Consider the following 16,137-nt stretch of genomic DNA (forward strand, 5'->3'; position numbering starts at 1 on the left):
AAAGTATCTGCAGATCCTATACCTGATTGTATGCCGCCATGGGCGGGGGGAGGGTGGGGGGAAGGGGAGAAAGGAGGAGAAAATTGGAAACTCAGAGAACTGGGGAACTGAATCTTGTAAACTCAAAGCAAACGAACAAATTAATAAAGACAAAAAATAGTTAAAAAAACAGTTCTTAGTGATGGCTGAAGGAGAAGGTCCTCCCCCCCCCCCCCAAGGTATAGAGGAGTGAAGGGAAGTGGTCAGGGAAGCCTCTTTGGAGAAAGTGGAATTCATATTGGGCATTGAACAATAGGCAGAGATTCAAAACATGATAATAATGTTAATAAGAGCTAAAATTCTATCACTGTTTTAGGGAAAATGAGAATTGTGGACCAGAAAATCATTACAAGTTCTGCCCAGCTCTGACATTCTGTGTTCTAAGGACCCCTCCCACTCTGTAATTCAGCATTCCACGTTTAAATCAATCACACTGATGAACTATTCTTCTATGGTGTGGCATCTCTCTCTCTCTCTCTCTCTCTCTCTCTCTCTCACACACACACACACACACACAGACTTCCCCTGTCATAAGGATTTTTACCAGTAGTTGAATCACTTCATTTTCTGAGTGGATTCAATAACTACATCTTGATAAACTCCCCATTAATGACTCTAAGTGAGTCAGAAAGTTTACTTCTGATTCCCAAGCCATTTTCCACACTTCTCATTTTAATGAGCACTCTGTCCCTTGGAGGACCCCTCCTGCAGCCCCTAGAGGAAATAAAAATAAGAGGTAAAGGCCAATTTTTTCTCCTTCAATTATTATTCTTTCTCTTTTTGGCTCATTCCCATTGCCAGCCCTCTATTATAACAGGATTCCCCTGTGACTGTGTCAGGGACTGGAAAAGAGTGGTTAGAGAGAAAGAGGGAGAGCTTGGCCTTGGGGAAGTTGGGAAATCCAACTTTCCAAACTTCTTTACATTTGAAAGACTGAGTTACTTGTTCCTGGTATTTCTCTGAACCCACCTGCTATGCTACTGGGAAAGATGGGCTGGACATCCTTGGAGAAGACTTTCTGCTCTGGCTGTATGTTCATGGGGGACTTGGTGAAGAACAGATTTATGGATCAGAGGTAAGGGGGAAGGGTATGGAACCAGGGCCAGCCTTCAGAATCCTACAAACTCCCACCTCCTTCTTCCCAAATATTTGGGCAAACCAGAGGAATAAAGAGTGAGAGGCTGGGGAGTGGAGAAGGATATAAAGGGCTCTGGATGGACATATGAGAGGGGAATTTGTGAAACAGCCAGATATTCTTGGGGGATTTATCTTCATAAAATAATATCACAGGTGAAAAGTATCTTAGAACATAAAATGTTGGGACAAAAAGTGGCAGAGTTGTAAAATCATTTTAGAATAAGGATAAGAAGAATGCAGCTAACATTTATGCAGCACCCTAAGGTTTGCAAACCACTTTACATTCATCATTTCATTTTATCTTCATACAATCCTGGAAGGTAGGTGCCATGATTATGCCCATTTTATAGATGAGGAAACTGAGGATCAGAGAGATGAAGTGACTTGTCCAAAGTTACACAGCTAGTAAGTGTCTGAATCAGCATTCAAACTCATGTCTTCCTGACTCCAAGTCAAGGGTTCCATTCAGTATGTCACAGAGAAGACTCTAGAACACAGAATGCCAAAGCTGGAAAGATTGTTAAAATATATAACTGTAGGACCATGGATATAAAGCTTCAAGCAACCTCAGAAGCCATCTAGTCAAATAACTTCATTTCCACATGAGGAAACTGAGTCTCAGGGAGATTAAGTGTACAAGGATCTGTATGTACAAGGTCATACAGATGGAGGGCCTCAGAGGCATGGTAGTATGGTAGTGTCAGAATGTCAGAGCTGGAAGAAACCTAAGAATGTAGGACATAAAGAATAAGCCCTGTGCTACATCTTTGGAAGATGCCTACTTCAGTCCTTCTTTCAAAGAAACTAGAGGTGAAATGGTTTGACTTTAGTGACTCGAGTTATTGGCCAAGCTAGGATTTCTTACCTGGCTGTATTGATTGCTTCATTTAAGCCTTGTAGTAATCCTATTAGGACAGTTTTGTAGGTGAGAAAAATTGAGGTTCAAAGAGTTCCTAATTTTCCTAATGACACATAACTAGTAAAAGTAGAAGGCAAGATTAAAACACAAATCATCCTAATACCAAGTCCAACTTTCTAACAACTAAGACTCACTGACTCAAAAAAACCAGACTGTGGCTACAGGTCTAAAGCCTGACTACTTCTACTCTGCCCCCCCCCTCAGAAGTCATAATGATCAAGTCTGTCAAACAGTCTGAGGAGGTAGGGTCAAATCCAAGAATGATAAACTGATGACAATCAGTCAATTCCTTTGATCCAATCTGATTTAAATGTCTTTGGTTTTCCCCACAGGAATTAGTTGTCTGATTCAATCAAATTAATTGATTCATGATGATGCCATAGAATTGTTTGGTGAATGTGATTCATTGTTGTTCATGATCAGATGGTCTTGAAGAAGCTTTAGCACATCCAGGAGAGTGGGTAGGAGGATGAGGGAGCTCTTAACCAAGAACCAGCAGGATTGGCTGGTAGAATGAAAGGCTTTGAGCATGGAGAAGAGAAGACCAAGGCACACACCATCATAGAGAGACCTATTTTCTGAAGGGCTGTTGCATGGAAGAGAAATCAGGGCAGTTCTGCCCAGCTCTCACAAGGGGAATTCAGAACCAGCCCAGTGGCAGGAACGGAGGGTATAAAGAAGGAAGACCCCGGGCTCATGTCCTTCCTTTGATCTCTACTATCTCTATGACTTTGGGCAAGTTGCCTGGAGTCTCTTTACCTCAGTTTCCATATCTATAAAATGGGGAGATTACATGATAGGGCCTCTAAGTTTCCTTCCAACAATCTAGAACCTTGATCATTTGAGTCTCTATGTTACAGGAAAGCAGATACCAGCTCAGTAGAAAAGCTTTCAAGGAAGCAGAGCTGAGGAGAAGCCTTCCTCATAAAGGAGTGAACTCTCTGTCCTGAGAGGTTTTCAAGAAGGTACAAAGAGTAGTAAAGGCATGACCATCCTTCAGTGGATCTAATTTTATGAATACGTAAATTATAGTTAGGGATGTGATGTGCTAGAAAAGGTCCTGGATTTATTGTCAATGGAACTCAGTTTAAATTTTAGATCTGACACTTACCTCTATGACCTTGGGCCTCAGTTTCCTCATGCAAATGAAATTTCCTCTAAACAAAGGGCTAGATGAGCTACAAGGTCACTCCAAGCACTAACCCTCTGGTGCCCTTATCTGTGATCCTGTGATACCATCTGCTGGGAAAGAGACCAAGACCAAGAGCCTACGCCCTCAGCCTTGCCTGGGACATCTCTCCTCCCTTTCTTTATCTATGAAATTCCTATCCGGTCTGAAAAATCTCCTCCCCTGAATGTATGGTGCATCCGAATTCCTCCTAGCATGAGGGACTACCCAGTTCAGAAAACAAATTGGATGGAAGGAGTCAGTTTGCCTGACTACACCTTCTTAATGTCTGTACTTACAAAATGTTTTTTTAATTTATGGAATAAAATAAACATTTTCATAACAATGCGATAAAAAAGATGATTGCATGTGAAACTGCAAATGAAATATACAACAAAATTGTCATGTCATTTTTTTTTCTTTCCTCCCCACCCCAACCCCCAGCCCTGCAGCCTTAGACATGGCTACCACTAGATCCTTAAGGAATCCATCCTCAACTTGATGGGAGCTACACTTTGGGGAAAACTTCTCAGGACAGAGAGCTCACTCTCTTGTGAGGCATCCTACTCCCCAGCTCAGCTTCCTTGAGGTTTGTTTTTTTTTTTTTCTGAGCCAGTATCTGCTTCCCCATAACTTAGAGAAGCAAAAGATCATAACTGTAGAGATCTGGAAGGAAGCTTAGCTGGATGCTGAATAACTTGCTGAGGGTGACGGAGCTAGTAAGTGTCTGAGGCTGGATTTGAACTCAGGTTGTCCTGACTCCAGGTTGAACACAATCCACTGTGGCACCATCTAGCTGCCTCAAGAGATGAGGAGGCTGTGTCTTAGAGTTTCAGGGCCTTTCCCAAAAACCTCATCCAAGGGAGTCATCTTTTCAAAGGAATCACTTCCCTTTCAGGGGTATCATGGAACAGCCTCCCTCTCTAGGAGTATCCATGCTCGGGACGGAGATGCATTTCCCTGAACACTAGACTGAAATACCAGAATAAGACTGTGCCTCTGGTCCTCATGAGTGAAGTTTCATCCACCAGGTACTGCTGGTTAGTGATCAGATTGGTTCCTTTGCATCGATTCTCCCATGCCTGGGTCTTCCTTCAAACTAATGCAGTTACAAATCCTCAAACCTACAATTTCTTGAAGCTGAGCGATGGCATCATAGAGCCGGCCATGGCAGCACGGCAGGGGTAGGGAAAGCTACAACAGATACAGCACTGGCTTCTCATCTGGGGCACATGCTTCACTTCTAACAGCTTCTATTTCTATACATTGTAGGGGCTGCAATCTGCTCTCTTCACATAGAACCTGTCAGCTAATTTGACTCAGCCATTAATAGGGTTGATAATTGAGGGTGGCCCTCTCCATGACTTCCAAGGTGCTTCATGTTAGTTCATGATCCTCACAATAACCCTGGGAAGAAGGTGTTATGATTATTATTATTATCCCCATCTTAAAGATGAGAAAACAGAAGCAGACAGGGGCTGGATGACTTGCCGAGGGTCACACAGCTCATCAGTGTCAAGGCTAGACTTCTTGATTCCAGGCCCAGCACGTCCCCAACAGATGGGCCTGCTGGGCCTCAGAGACTTACAAGGGTGGCCTTTCCCAGGGCCACAACTTTAATGAAGTAGAGAGCTCAGATTTGTACCCAGGTCTCCTAGCTCCAGGTCCACCGCTCTTTCTTCTTGATAAAAAGCAACTGCCAGAAGAAACTTTCGAGTTCACTAGATCCAGCCCCTTGCCTTTCAACTAGGAAAAGTGAGGCTGAAAATAAAGCACAGCTAAGAAGCAGCAGTGTCTGGGCTTGGACCAGGGTCCTGTGAGGCCAGTGGAGTGTCCTTCCTACTACCCCACACTGCCTCAAGGCTGGATGAAGAGTTCAAGGGCCCATGTCCCAACCTCATTCGATTTCGTAGGACGACAGATTACAAGATCACAGACCTCAGTGGTCTTCCCATTCTATACCCATGTTTTACAGATGAAAAAACTGAGATTTTAAAGGGATTGAGTGATTTATCCAGAGTACTACAGAAGATTCAGAGTAAAGCTGGAGCTACAGCCTGACGTTCATGTACTCCAGTATAAACAGAAGCTCTCTCCTTTGCCCATATTGTAGTAATAATGAGACACCGCTCAGTGGCACAGCTGATAGACCGCTGGGCCTAGAAACCAGAACCTGAGTTCAAAGTCAGCTAATTCAAATCCATCTGAGTTCACATGAGTAGCTGCATGACCCTGGGCAGGTCACTTCGCCTGTTTGTGTCAGTTTCCACATTTATAAAATGGCAGTAAGGAAAGCATGTACCTACCTCATGGTGCTGCTGAGAGGATCCAATTTGGAGATCAAATATGTAAAACATTTTGCAAACATTGTATATGTTATTGTTATTATTATTAATTTCCTGAATTTCATGCCCTTTTCACAACCATATTCCCTCTGAGTAATATCCTCTCGATGACAAGATAGTTTACAACCAATGTTGGAACTCCCAACAATTTTTTGTTAGGGTGTGACCAGACTGGAAACAGCCAAATTTGTTCCTTTAAAGAATTGAAACAGGAATTTGGATTCCAGGTGAGTGATTCAATCTCATATCCTATGAACTTCTCCAGGAAACACCTCACTGTCTTTGAATGTCAGGGGACAATGCTGCCTAGCTAAAAATCAGAGTCCACATTTCTTTTTATTTTTTTTTTAAAGCAATCGGGGTTAAGTAACTTGCTCAAGGTTACACGGCCAGTTATTTCTGGGTGTGGTGCTAAGTATCTGAGCCCAGATTTGATCCCCAGGTCATCCCAACACTGGAGCCTGTGCTCTTACTCTCTGAGCCACCTGGCCGCCCCTTAGAGTCCACATTTCTGTAGTGTTTTCTACTCGGAGGTGTTATCTCAGTTTCAAAACATACCTCTGAAACATGTATGAAAGTCTTATTGGACTATTCACACTTTACAAATGAGGAGATAGAGGCTCTGAAAGGTTCTACACCAAACAAGCAATGGGGCTGGGTCTAGAACCTCAATCCTTCTCTAAGCCCAATGTGCTCTCCACTTTACCAGGAGTGCTTTGGACCCTGGACAAAGTATCCTAATTAAGGGACATTTGAAAGCTTCTTCCCCTTTAGATTGTGAGTGGTGTCAAGGTGGACAAAGGTCTTTACCTACCTAGCTGAGAAAATAGAAAAGGGGGAAAAGGAGACAGCAGATCCACTAAGTAGGATGTGCATTTAAGTACTGAACTACTTACATGGTCACAATGGCAAGATGTGTGCTTCAGGTTTCCCATCTGCACAATGGTCATAAGATGTGTGCTCCCTCCCTCTGAAGGCTGTGATGTGGCTCAGATAGAATCATTTGTGTCATCGAGCATCAGAGCTAAAGGAACCATCTAGTAAAAGCCCAGCCTGGAGAGTTGGGATGCCTACCCAAAGACACAGAGCAAATTAGTGATGGGACTGCAATTTAGGAGCTGAGGCTCCTGACCTGTATCTCGGGGCTTTTCTCATGCTGCCCTGCTCTCTCCAATTGGGTTGAAATTGTAAAGGGAAATGTAAAAATGAGTAGCTTTTTGATCATCATCATCATTTCTAATCTCCATAGAAATCACAGGGTCACAGATTTAGAGTAGGAAGGGTCCTCAGAGGGCAGTCAGTTTAACACCCTCATTTTGTAGATGAGGAAACGGACATCCAGAGTGATCTGTCCAGGATCACACAAGTATTAAGCAATTTGTCTTTCCCAAGAAAATATGATCTCCTTGAAAGCAGAAATGGTTTTATTTTGTCTTTGTATCCCCAGCACCTCTATGGAGAGGCATCTGAGAACGGTGGGTAGAAAGCTGACTTCACCCAGAAAGGCTCAGGTCAAGCCCTGATTCTCTAATGCATGCTGGTTGTTGGTGTTAAACAAATCACTAAACCTCACAATTGCCAAGGTACTGACCTGTCATGCAGAGCATGTTTACTCATCCGGGAGATGCCTGCAGCAATAAAATCATCAGTCCAACCTCCATCCTTATCCCTATCTTACACACAGCCCTTAGCACAATACCCAGCACAAATCAGGTACAAACAATTCTCGTTGAAAGTAGCAGGGATGGGATTTAAAACCAAGTGATCTAACACCTGGGGCAGTTAGGTGACACAGTGCATAGAGCACTGGGCTTGGAATCAGGAACACTCATCTTCGCAAGTTCAAATCCAGCCTTAAACACTTGTTAGCTATGGGTCCCTGGGCAAGTCCACTTAGCCCTGTTTGCCTCAGTTTCTTCATCTGTAAAATGAGCTGGAGAAGGAAATGGTAAACTACTCTGGTGTCTTTGCCAAGAAAACCCCAAATTGGGTCATGAAAGGGTCAGACATAACTGAAACAATTCAATAACAACAATCGAACACTACAGCCAGTATTCTCTATTGTACCATTAAGATTCCCATAATTCTATATGAAAAATTCATCATCATGGAGATTATCATAAGACTGCAGTTTGGAAATACAAGACCTTTTAGGTCCTTCCAAGGTAGAACATTTCCAATTAGAGTCTCAACAATGGAGTGGGTATCTATCATTAGAGGACTAGCTTCATTAAGTAAAGAATGTATTGTCACCACATGACTGGTCTCCAAGTGGTTAATTTTTCTGTCCCCAGCAACTCAGGAAGACTCTACTGAGATGCGGAAAACTTCATGGAAGCACAGAAACTTCGCACTATGACAGTGAAATGATCAATGTAAGCTGGTCTGGTATGAAAAATACAAAATGTAGGGGAAAAGCACTTTGTGATCCAAGAAAGCTTATTTTCTTTTGTTTTTCCACTTAGTGATTAAAAAATAAAGAAGGAAAACGATGGAAGGGAAAAATGGAAGAAACGGCACAGCTGTGACCTATTTCATTCTGCTTGGCCTGTCAGAGTACCCCAGGGCTCAGGTCATCTTCTGCCTGCTCTTGGTGTCCTATCTTGTCACCTTGCTGGGAAACACTCTTATTCTCTTGTTGATCCACTCTGATTCCCGGCTCCACACACCCATGTATTTCTTCCTCAGCAACCTGTCCTTCCTGGATATCTGCTACACCTCAGCTAGTGTCCCTCAGATGATCATTAACTGTTTAGTCAGAATTCCCGTCATCTCCCTGGGTCAGTGCTTGGCACAGATGTGTGCTGGTCTCTACTTGGGGGTTGTGGAATGCCTCCTGCTGGCTGTCATGGCTTATGACCGCTGCATAGCCATTGGTGACCCTTTACGCTACTCAGTGAGAATGGGTCCCCAGCTCTGTGCCCAGCTGGCAGGCACATCCTGGGTCTCAGCTTTTCTTCTCACTGTAGTCCCAGTCCTGACCATGCCATTAGAGTTCTGTGGCCAGCACATCATCAACCATTTCTCTTGTGAACTATTGGCCATCCTCAAACTTGCTTGCAATGATCTGCGGATCTATGAATTGTTGATTATGGTGACCAGTTCCCTGACTCTGCTGGCACCTTTTGCCTTCATCCTTGCTTCCTATGGGCATATCCTTGGGGCTGTGCTGAAAATGCATTCAGCTGAGGGTAGAAAGAAAGCTTTCTCTACCTGTAGCTCCCACCTTACTGTGGTAATTATCTTCTATGGTACAGCAATCTCCATGTACATGATGCCCCAGGACAAAGCCAGCAGGGACAGGGATAAGATTATCTCCATGCTCTATGGTGTTGTGACACCCATGCTCAACCCCCTTATCTACAGCCTTAGGAACAAGGATGTGAAAGGGGCCTTACAGAAACTACTGGGAGGGAAGAATGTCTCCTAGAAAGAAATCTCCAGATCCCTTTTCTATAGCCCAAAAGTGATGGGATCACTGCTAAAAATATAACTGTTGAAAAAGAAAGTGATTGTGGTTATCAAGGCAATCATTGGTTTTACACAGATTCCTCCAACTACAAGGATTCTTTGTTCTGTGGTACTTTCTTTTTGTTTGTTTGGACTAAGTCTCCCTATATTGCCAAAGGTGAATTGCAGCAGCCAATCAATGGCCCAATCCCACTATTGACCAGTATGGGAGTTTTGACATTTGCTGTTTGCAGCCTGGGCTAGTCCTTTCCTCTTTAGGCAGCCTGGCCAGCCCCTGTCTCTGGGTGATCACCACATTAGTACTGGACTTACTGTGAACACCTAAGCCACTTAGTTTACTGCAGCTTAGAACTCTCCAAATTCTGAGATTAAAGGTTGCATCACTACACTCTGTCCATGGCACTTTCAAACACACTCTAATGTAAATGGGTCAGAGCCTTTGATAGTTGCAATCTCAGAGATGTAGCATTATGCAAAATATTGACCACCCCCATGCTACTACTGAGGTGCCAAGCACTGTCACAGCACCAAGGTACCTCAAAGAAAAGTTCAGATGTGACATATAATTCCTCCAAACTTCTTAGTATGGATCACAATAAAAAAGAAGCAATGTCCAAGTTAGAGATGTTTCCCAGTTAATGAAGCTACATCTATCCGAGTTTTCAATCAGAAGATCTATGGTCTGAATCCATCATTTACCACTGTAAGACCTTGATTATATCAATTAGCTTCTTGATTTTAGAGGTTTGAACTAAATAGCCCAAGTCCTTCAAACTCTGAATCTGACTCTATAAGAATCACTCCCCATGAACCAATAAATATACTACATACTTGTGGACAGTCTATTTACTATTAACAATAATCTCCAATCTTCCTCTGTCTCAAATTAACCTGATTCGTTCCATCTCTGCATGCTTATAATTGCATCAAAATACAACTGAATTATACCCAGCTAGGTACTTTCCTTGTCTAAAGCATGCAATAAAGCTACTTGCTATTCACTCTACCACCACCCTTGTCCATATTGCTGACACAAAGAAATCCTCCTCGTTACCATGACCTACCAAATTATTACATAAACAATATTGTCTCCTCAGATAACTTCATCCACAGTCCCACCACCTTGGTTACTTTTCAAGGAGCTGCCAAAACAACCAGCATCACTTCTCTTAAAATTTGTGCTGTATTTTTTGCCTTCCTGGAGTGCCCTCCCAAACCCTGAAGGTTCTCGTGTACCTAGGTGCAACGTCTGAGCACAAGCTACATTGGACAATTTGATCAGCACATCGGACAGCTCTTCATTCTTAGGTTAGACCCTTCCCTTAAAACATTTGGAAACCAGAGTTTTTCAGAGCCATAGGCAGTTTTCCAAACATCAAGCTATATGTGGGAGCCCTCTACATCCCCTACGCAGAATCATTGAATATCTAAGCTAAGAGAAACATCAGAATTCTTTTAGTTCAATCTTTGCCTGAATATTAACCAGTTCTATAGCATTTCTAGCCACCTAGCCTCTGCTTACAAATCTCTATGAAAGGGGGGAAATTACTTCTTCCCAAGACAAATGCATTCCAATTTGGGAGACTATTGATGTTTTCAAAGATTTTGTTACGAAGTATTAATCTGCATCTCCACTGCTTCTACCCAAAATTCTAGTTTTTAACCTCTGGTCACAAACAGAATATGTCTGATTTTTCTCATGACAGCATCAATTACTTAGACAATGATATTATCGTATCCTCTTCTCGAGGGTAAATTTCTCGGACCTTCAACTAGTCCTCACATAGCACAGAATCTATTTGCTTCACCATTCTCACTTCCTTCCTCAAAATATGCTCCTATTTGTCAGTATCCCTTCTGAAATAGAGCACTCAGAAATGAAAACAAGGCTCTAGGTGTGGTCTGACTAGGATAAAGGAGAGCAAGGTTCTATGTTTTTAAAAAGAAGGAGGAGCTGTGTTCATGGTCCATTTTGAAGTAGATGGCTGAGATGTACCATTCATTCTGATTATTCACAAGATCAGTACTATGCACTTCAAATAAAGGTCCTTTACTAAAAGGAGAAAAGAAATATGGAACCAACCCCCCCTCCAAAAAAAATGGACGATAACTTTCAGACAACCTTGGTGTCTAATAGTAATGATGGTTCCCAGACCTGTTAAATGAAAAATGGGGACACACAAACACATACACACACACATATGCTATTCATTTTCAAAGTTCAGATCTTACTAGAACCATGAAACCATTTCCAAACACTTCAGACCATACTAATATTTCCTTCCTCTCAACACCTACACTTACTTTTTAAGTTCTTAAATGTTAATATTTTATTTTTCCACTAACATATAAAAACAAGTTTTATAATTTTTGTTTTTTTTTCTCACAATTTTGGGTTCCAAATTCTCTCCCACCATCCCTCACCTCTCATTGAGAATGTAAAAAATTTGATAAGGTTATACATGTGCAGTCATGTAAAACACATTTCCATATTAGTCATATTTTGAAAGAAAACAGACAAAAAAAGAAGAAAATAATAAAGTTTAAAAAATACATACTTTGATTGGCATTCAGATTCCATCAGCTCCTTCTCTAGAGGTAGAGAGCCTTTTTAATCGTAGGTCCTTTAGAATTCTCTTGGGTCTTTGTATTGTTGAGAACAGCTAAGTTATTCACAATTAATCATGATATGATATTACACTTACTATATACAATGGTCTTCTGGTTCTGTTGACTTCACTTTGCATCAGTTCACATAAGCCTTTCCAGGTTTTACTGAAGGCATCCTGCTCATCGTTTTCTGTCACAATTATATACCACGACTTATTCAGTCACTCCTCAATTGATGGGTCTTCTCCTCCATTTCCAGTTCTTTGCCACCACAAAAAGAAATGCTATAAACATTTTTGCACATGTGGGTCTTTTTATCTTTTTTATGTTTTGGAGTTACAGATCTAGTAGTGGTACTGCTGGATTGAAGGGTATGCACAATTTAATTGTCCTTTGGACACAGTTCCAAATTGCTCTCCAGAATGGTTGATCCACAACTCCACCAATAGTGTATTAGTCCCAATTTTCCCATTTGTCATTTTCCTTTTCTGTCATGTCAGCCAATCCGATAGGTGTGATGTAGAAGCTCAGAGTTGTTTTCCTTTGTATTTCTCTAATCTATAGTGACTTGGTGCATTTTCTATGTGGGAAGTCATTTTTATCCAAGTATAGGCCTCCACTTTCATCACTGTAATTTATATTATTCAATATGTCTCATCAATCAAAATCATTTTGGATAGTGATTCTGCTGTCCAATATGGTATTTCTTCCAGCTTCATATCATCCACAAATTCAGTAATACCATCTATCACTTTGCCCTTGTAACCCAGCAAGGTGAAATATAAATTTCACATTGCTTTAATTAAATTGAGGGAATACATGAGAATTAATATTAGATCAAGTTTAAATGCCTTACTATGTTTCAAAGCAGTCTTACACACACATGTAATTATGAAAGTTTCCATCCCCATTCCAATTAATATAAATCGCAGAAGGCCTAGTCAGCTAGATTGAATTAATCCATCAAAGGTAGGAGTTAAATTTGAATAATTTCTTAAACATTTTGGTAAACTCCTTTATTACTGATGAAGACAGATGATCCAATGCAAAAAAAAAAATCTCTTTTGATTGCTGAAAGAATGGGAATATGGTCCTATATATAACACAGCAAACTTGATGGCTAAATTCAATGGTGAAGTCCTCCTGAAAAGAAACTGTCACTCCCTCCCTGCATTAAAAAGGTCATGACCTCGTGAATTTTGATAGGTTAGAAGATCAGCATCTCTTGTCATAGTGGATAGCAGTGTCCCTGAAACAGCATGGACTGACTGGTAGCATGTACATCAGGAGCTGAGGGAAATATCAAGGAGAAGGGAGGCACATAAAGGAAACATAGCTTCAGGACTCTACAAGGGCAGCAGTTCTTGGAACCCAAAGGTGCAGCTCCGTTTTCATCATTCAGCATTGATCAGTTCATTCAGCTCATGAACATCTTCATGAAGATCCCCAAAAGAGAGGAAAGCATGGCACAAAACCAGGACTAGTGGGTAGGCCTTTGGTCCAGTTATGCCCTCTTAAGTTTGAGCCAACTCTATCCAAGAACAATATGTGTGCAAGAGGAGAATGTACCCCATTTCTATAACTGATCTTACCATACACCTATTTCTAAAATGCTGCACTTGCTAAAAGCTCTGGACACTAATTAACGAGAGTATACTGATGAGGGTTCATGGGCAATAATGCTTGAAAATACCCCAGTCTTGCAGGGTTATCCATAGAATCCCGAGGAAATTAAGCAGTGAGATGCTATCCTTCTTGGATCTCAGCCAGTAAGTAAAAGATCAAGTTGCAAAAGTGGTCTCAAGGCAGGAAACTATACACATCATGAAAAAAAGAAGTGGCCAAGTACTTCGAATTCTGTCAAATGAAAGAGGCTTTCAGTTGAATAACCACATTCACATACAGTTGGTCCAGCCTTATGTCGCGAATAATAAATCACATGGCCCAATACGACTTTCCAGGCAATGAGATCGTCTCTCCCTCCCTGCTGGTAGATTCTGAGCTTGCCACTAGAATCCACTCCATCTTCCTGCCACCACCTACCTCCCAGTATTCTCCCGAATAGATGTTGCCTCCAACACTGATGATGCTAAGAAGATAAATGAAAGCTTATCTTGTACTGCAAGAGCTCCTCCATATCTCCAGCTTCATGCTTTCCAGGAGTCTTTATCCAATCTAACCCCAGGAAGTTTTCTGAAAAGATGAACTTCATATTTCCCAAGTTAAATGAAATAGAGATATGGGGGGCTGGGGCACAGTGCCGGTAAGCACAGTAGGTGCTTAATAAATGTTTATTGGATTATTGAATTGTGTAGGAAAGTAGGGATCTGTGATGGTGGGGTCCAGATTTAATCAAATATAGTCAGAGTTAGAATTCACTCTCATGATCAAGTCCTACCAGCAAAATCAGACTCTCTCCGTCTTTCATCAGTTTCTCTCCTCTCCTAAACCGTTCTATCTTTATTTCACTAAATTCTACAGCCCTCTTCTTGATATTCCTGGCTGACTTTTACTCTGCCTGCTAATTTCCAGATGTCTGAAAATTGATTATATCTCACTGCCCATTCTTTGTCTTCCTCTACCCACTTACTGTATTCTCCTATCTAGTTCAAATTCTTTCAAGCTTTTATTGTAGGGTAAGAGATAAAAATATAAAATATGGAGATCCAGAATCACATTGGTTAAAGACAGTCACAGTCACAAGTAAACATCACATCAAAGTCTTGTCAGCTTAGCCTACCCTTTCCCGCTCCCTCTCTTCATCTGCCCACTTCCCTTCCCCTGTCCAATTCTAGCCCTAGCTGATAATGCTCTTCCATGTATACTTTCAGTCTTATTTTACCAAATTCCTGTTTTCTCATCTGACCATTCCACACCTTTACCTTTTAATTACCTATTATCACCTACCCAATTAATTTCTCATCTCTTTTACTTCCTACCCTCTCTACTCCCTTCATTTCTATTTCCTATCCTCACCTGACTACTTTCTATACAAGCTAGTCTTTGGAATTCATGTGTTAAATGAAGAGAGAAGGGCTAAAGCCAATCAGCCATTGTGCACAGCACTAGGGATACAGAAAGAGACAAAATGACAGCAACTGCCCTTCAGGAAGCTCACAATCTAATGGGGGAAACAACAAATAACACATGTACAAAAATGCACGGTGGATAAACAGGAAATGATTAAGAGGGAAGTCGGTAGAATTAAAAGAGCTTGGGGAAGGGCTTCCTATGGAAGGTTGGTGCTATGCAAGGCATGATGCCACTTTCCCCATGGTGACCTCACTGAGTATGGCCTTTTAGAACTTGACAGTCATAAGGGGTCTCAAAAGTGTTCCAGACAACCCTGTACTGGAATTATGAACCCCACCCCCCACCATATGACTGACAAAAGACCATCCAGCCTCTAAGTGAAGACCTGCAGAGATGGGGAGTAGAGCATTGTAATGTAATGTCAAAAGAAGGCAACTTCCCAGGTTCAAAATACCAGCATAGGTGCTCTCTATTTTATTTAGTGACAAACCAAGAACAGAGAAGATCAAAACATGACATCATTCAAAATACAGCATTTACTAAGTGTGATTAAATAATCTCCAAGTACTACCCCACCCCAGGACCTTCCAATCATTCAATCAATCACAAAGTCTCTGTTCTAAATACTTCTCCACCCCTAGGCTATACCTTAATTAAGTCCACCACAAAGCCCCTCTTCTCAAATGGAGATTAGTTTCCAAACATAAGGTCAAAAGTTCCCCACCCCTGGATCACAATTGAATCTACCCCAGAGTTACATCAAGTTTAAACACAGCACTTAATACCCAAATGGAGGTCTTTTCTTCATCTTGACACGAGGCAAGTTCTCAGCAATCTTAGTTCCTGGGGAGACAAGGCTTAGCAAGGCCATAAGATACATTGCCAGTCCCTTCATGAATTTATCCTCTGTCTGTAGAACAGTCCTAGAACCCCTGAACACATTAGCAAAGCCCTCTCCCAGGATTTCTGTAAACATACAACAAGAAAATCCTTCTTCAGGGCTTCTGAACCAACAGAAAGGCTCCCAGACCCCTGCAACAACAGCACTGTCCTTCACCAGTGGACAGTATTCATTCTGTCTGCCGGACAGTCTCCAGACCCCTGCAACAACAGTACTGTCCCTCACCAGTGGACAGTATTCACTCTCAGTACTGTCCCTCACCAGTGGACAGTATTCACTCTCTGTCTGCAAGACAGTCTCAGGCCTTCTTAACCAAATGCCAGGTTCCAGGACTTCTTCAACAGGACAGTCTTTCACCAGTGGACAAATCTGGCAAAATAACATCAAAACAGACAGACAAAGTACCAGCAAAACAGCCATGTCTCCTCAGTCCTTGGCAGCTCAGGGGGCAGGTCTCAAAAGTCCAGGGCAATTCAAAGCGGCCACCAGCAATTCTCTTAGTCTCTCTCTCTCC

The 16,137-nt window shown here is 41.8% G+C and overlaps 1 protein-coding gene and 1 long non-coding RNA gene across 2 annotated transcripts in view; one reads left to right on the top strand and one right to left on the bottom strand.

The window, feature by feature from the left end:
- Positions 1–16,137, bottom strand: part of LOC138161520 (uncharacterized) — a 66,397-nt gene that overhangs the window by 32,132 nt on the left and 18,128 nt on the right. The gene's annotated exons all lie outside the window — the stretch shown is intronic.
- Positions 8,100–9,069, top strand: LOC138161554 (olfactory receptor 13H1-like). Its single transcript, XM_069088291.1, has one exon. The coding sequence runs from the start codon at positions 8,100–8,102 to the stop codon at positions 9,036–9,038; it is 939 nt and encodes a 312-aa protein (XP_068944392.1). The 3' UTR covers positions 9,039–9,069.

The sequence above is a fragment of the Petaurus breviceps genome, unplaced genomic scaffold (assembly GCF_028583685.1).
Source record: "Petaurus breviceps papuanus isolate PSGF00001 unplaced genomic scaffold, PetGlider_PUasm1.0 185, whole genome shotgun sequence".
NCBI classification, from domain to species: domain Eukaryota; kingdom Metazoa; phylum Chordata; class Mammalia; order Diprotodontia; family Petauridae; genus Petaurus; species Petaurus breviceps.

Coding starts and splice junctions, on each gene's coding strand:
- LOC138161554 (XM_069088291.1), top strand. CDS start 8,100: ATGGAAGGGAAAAATGGAAGAAACGGCACAGCTGTGACCTATTTCATT.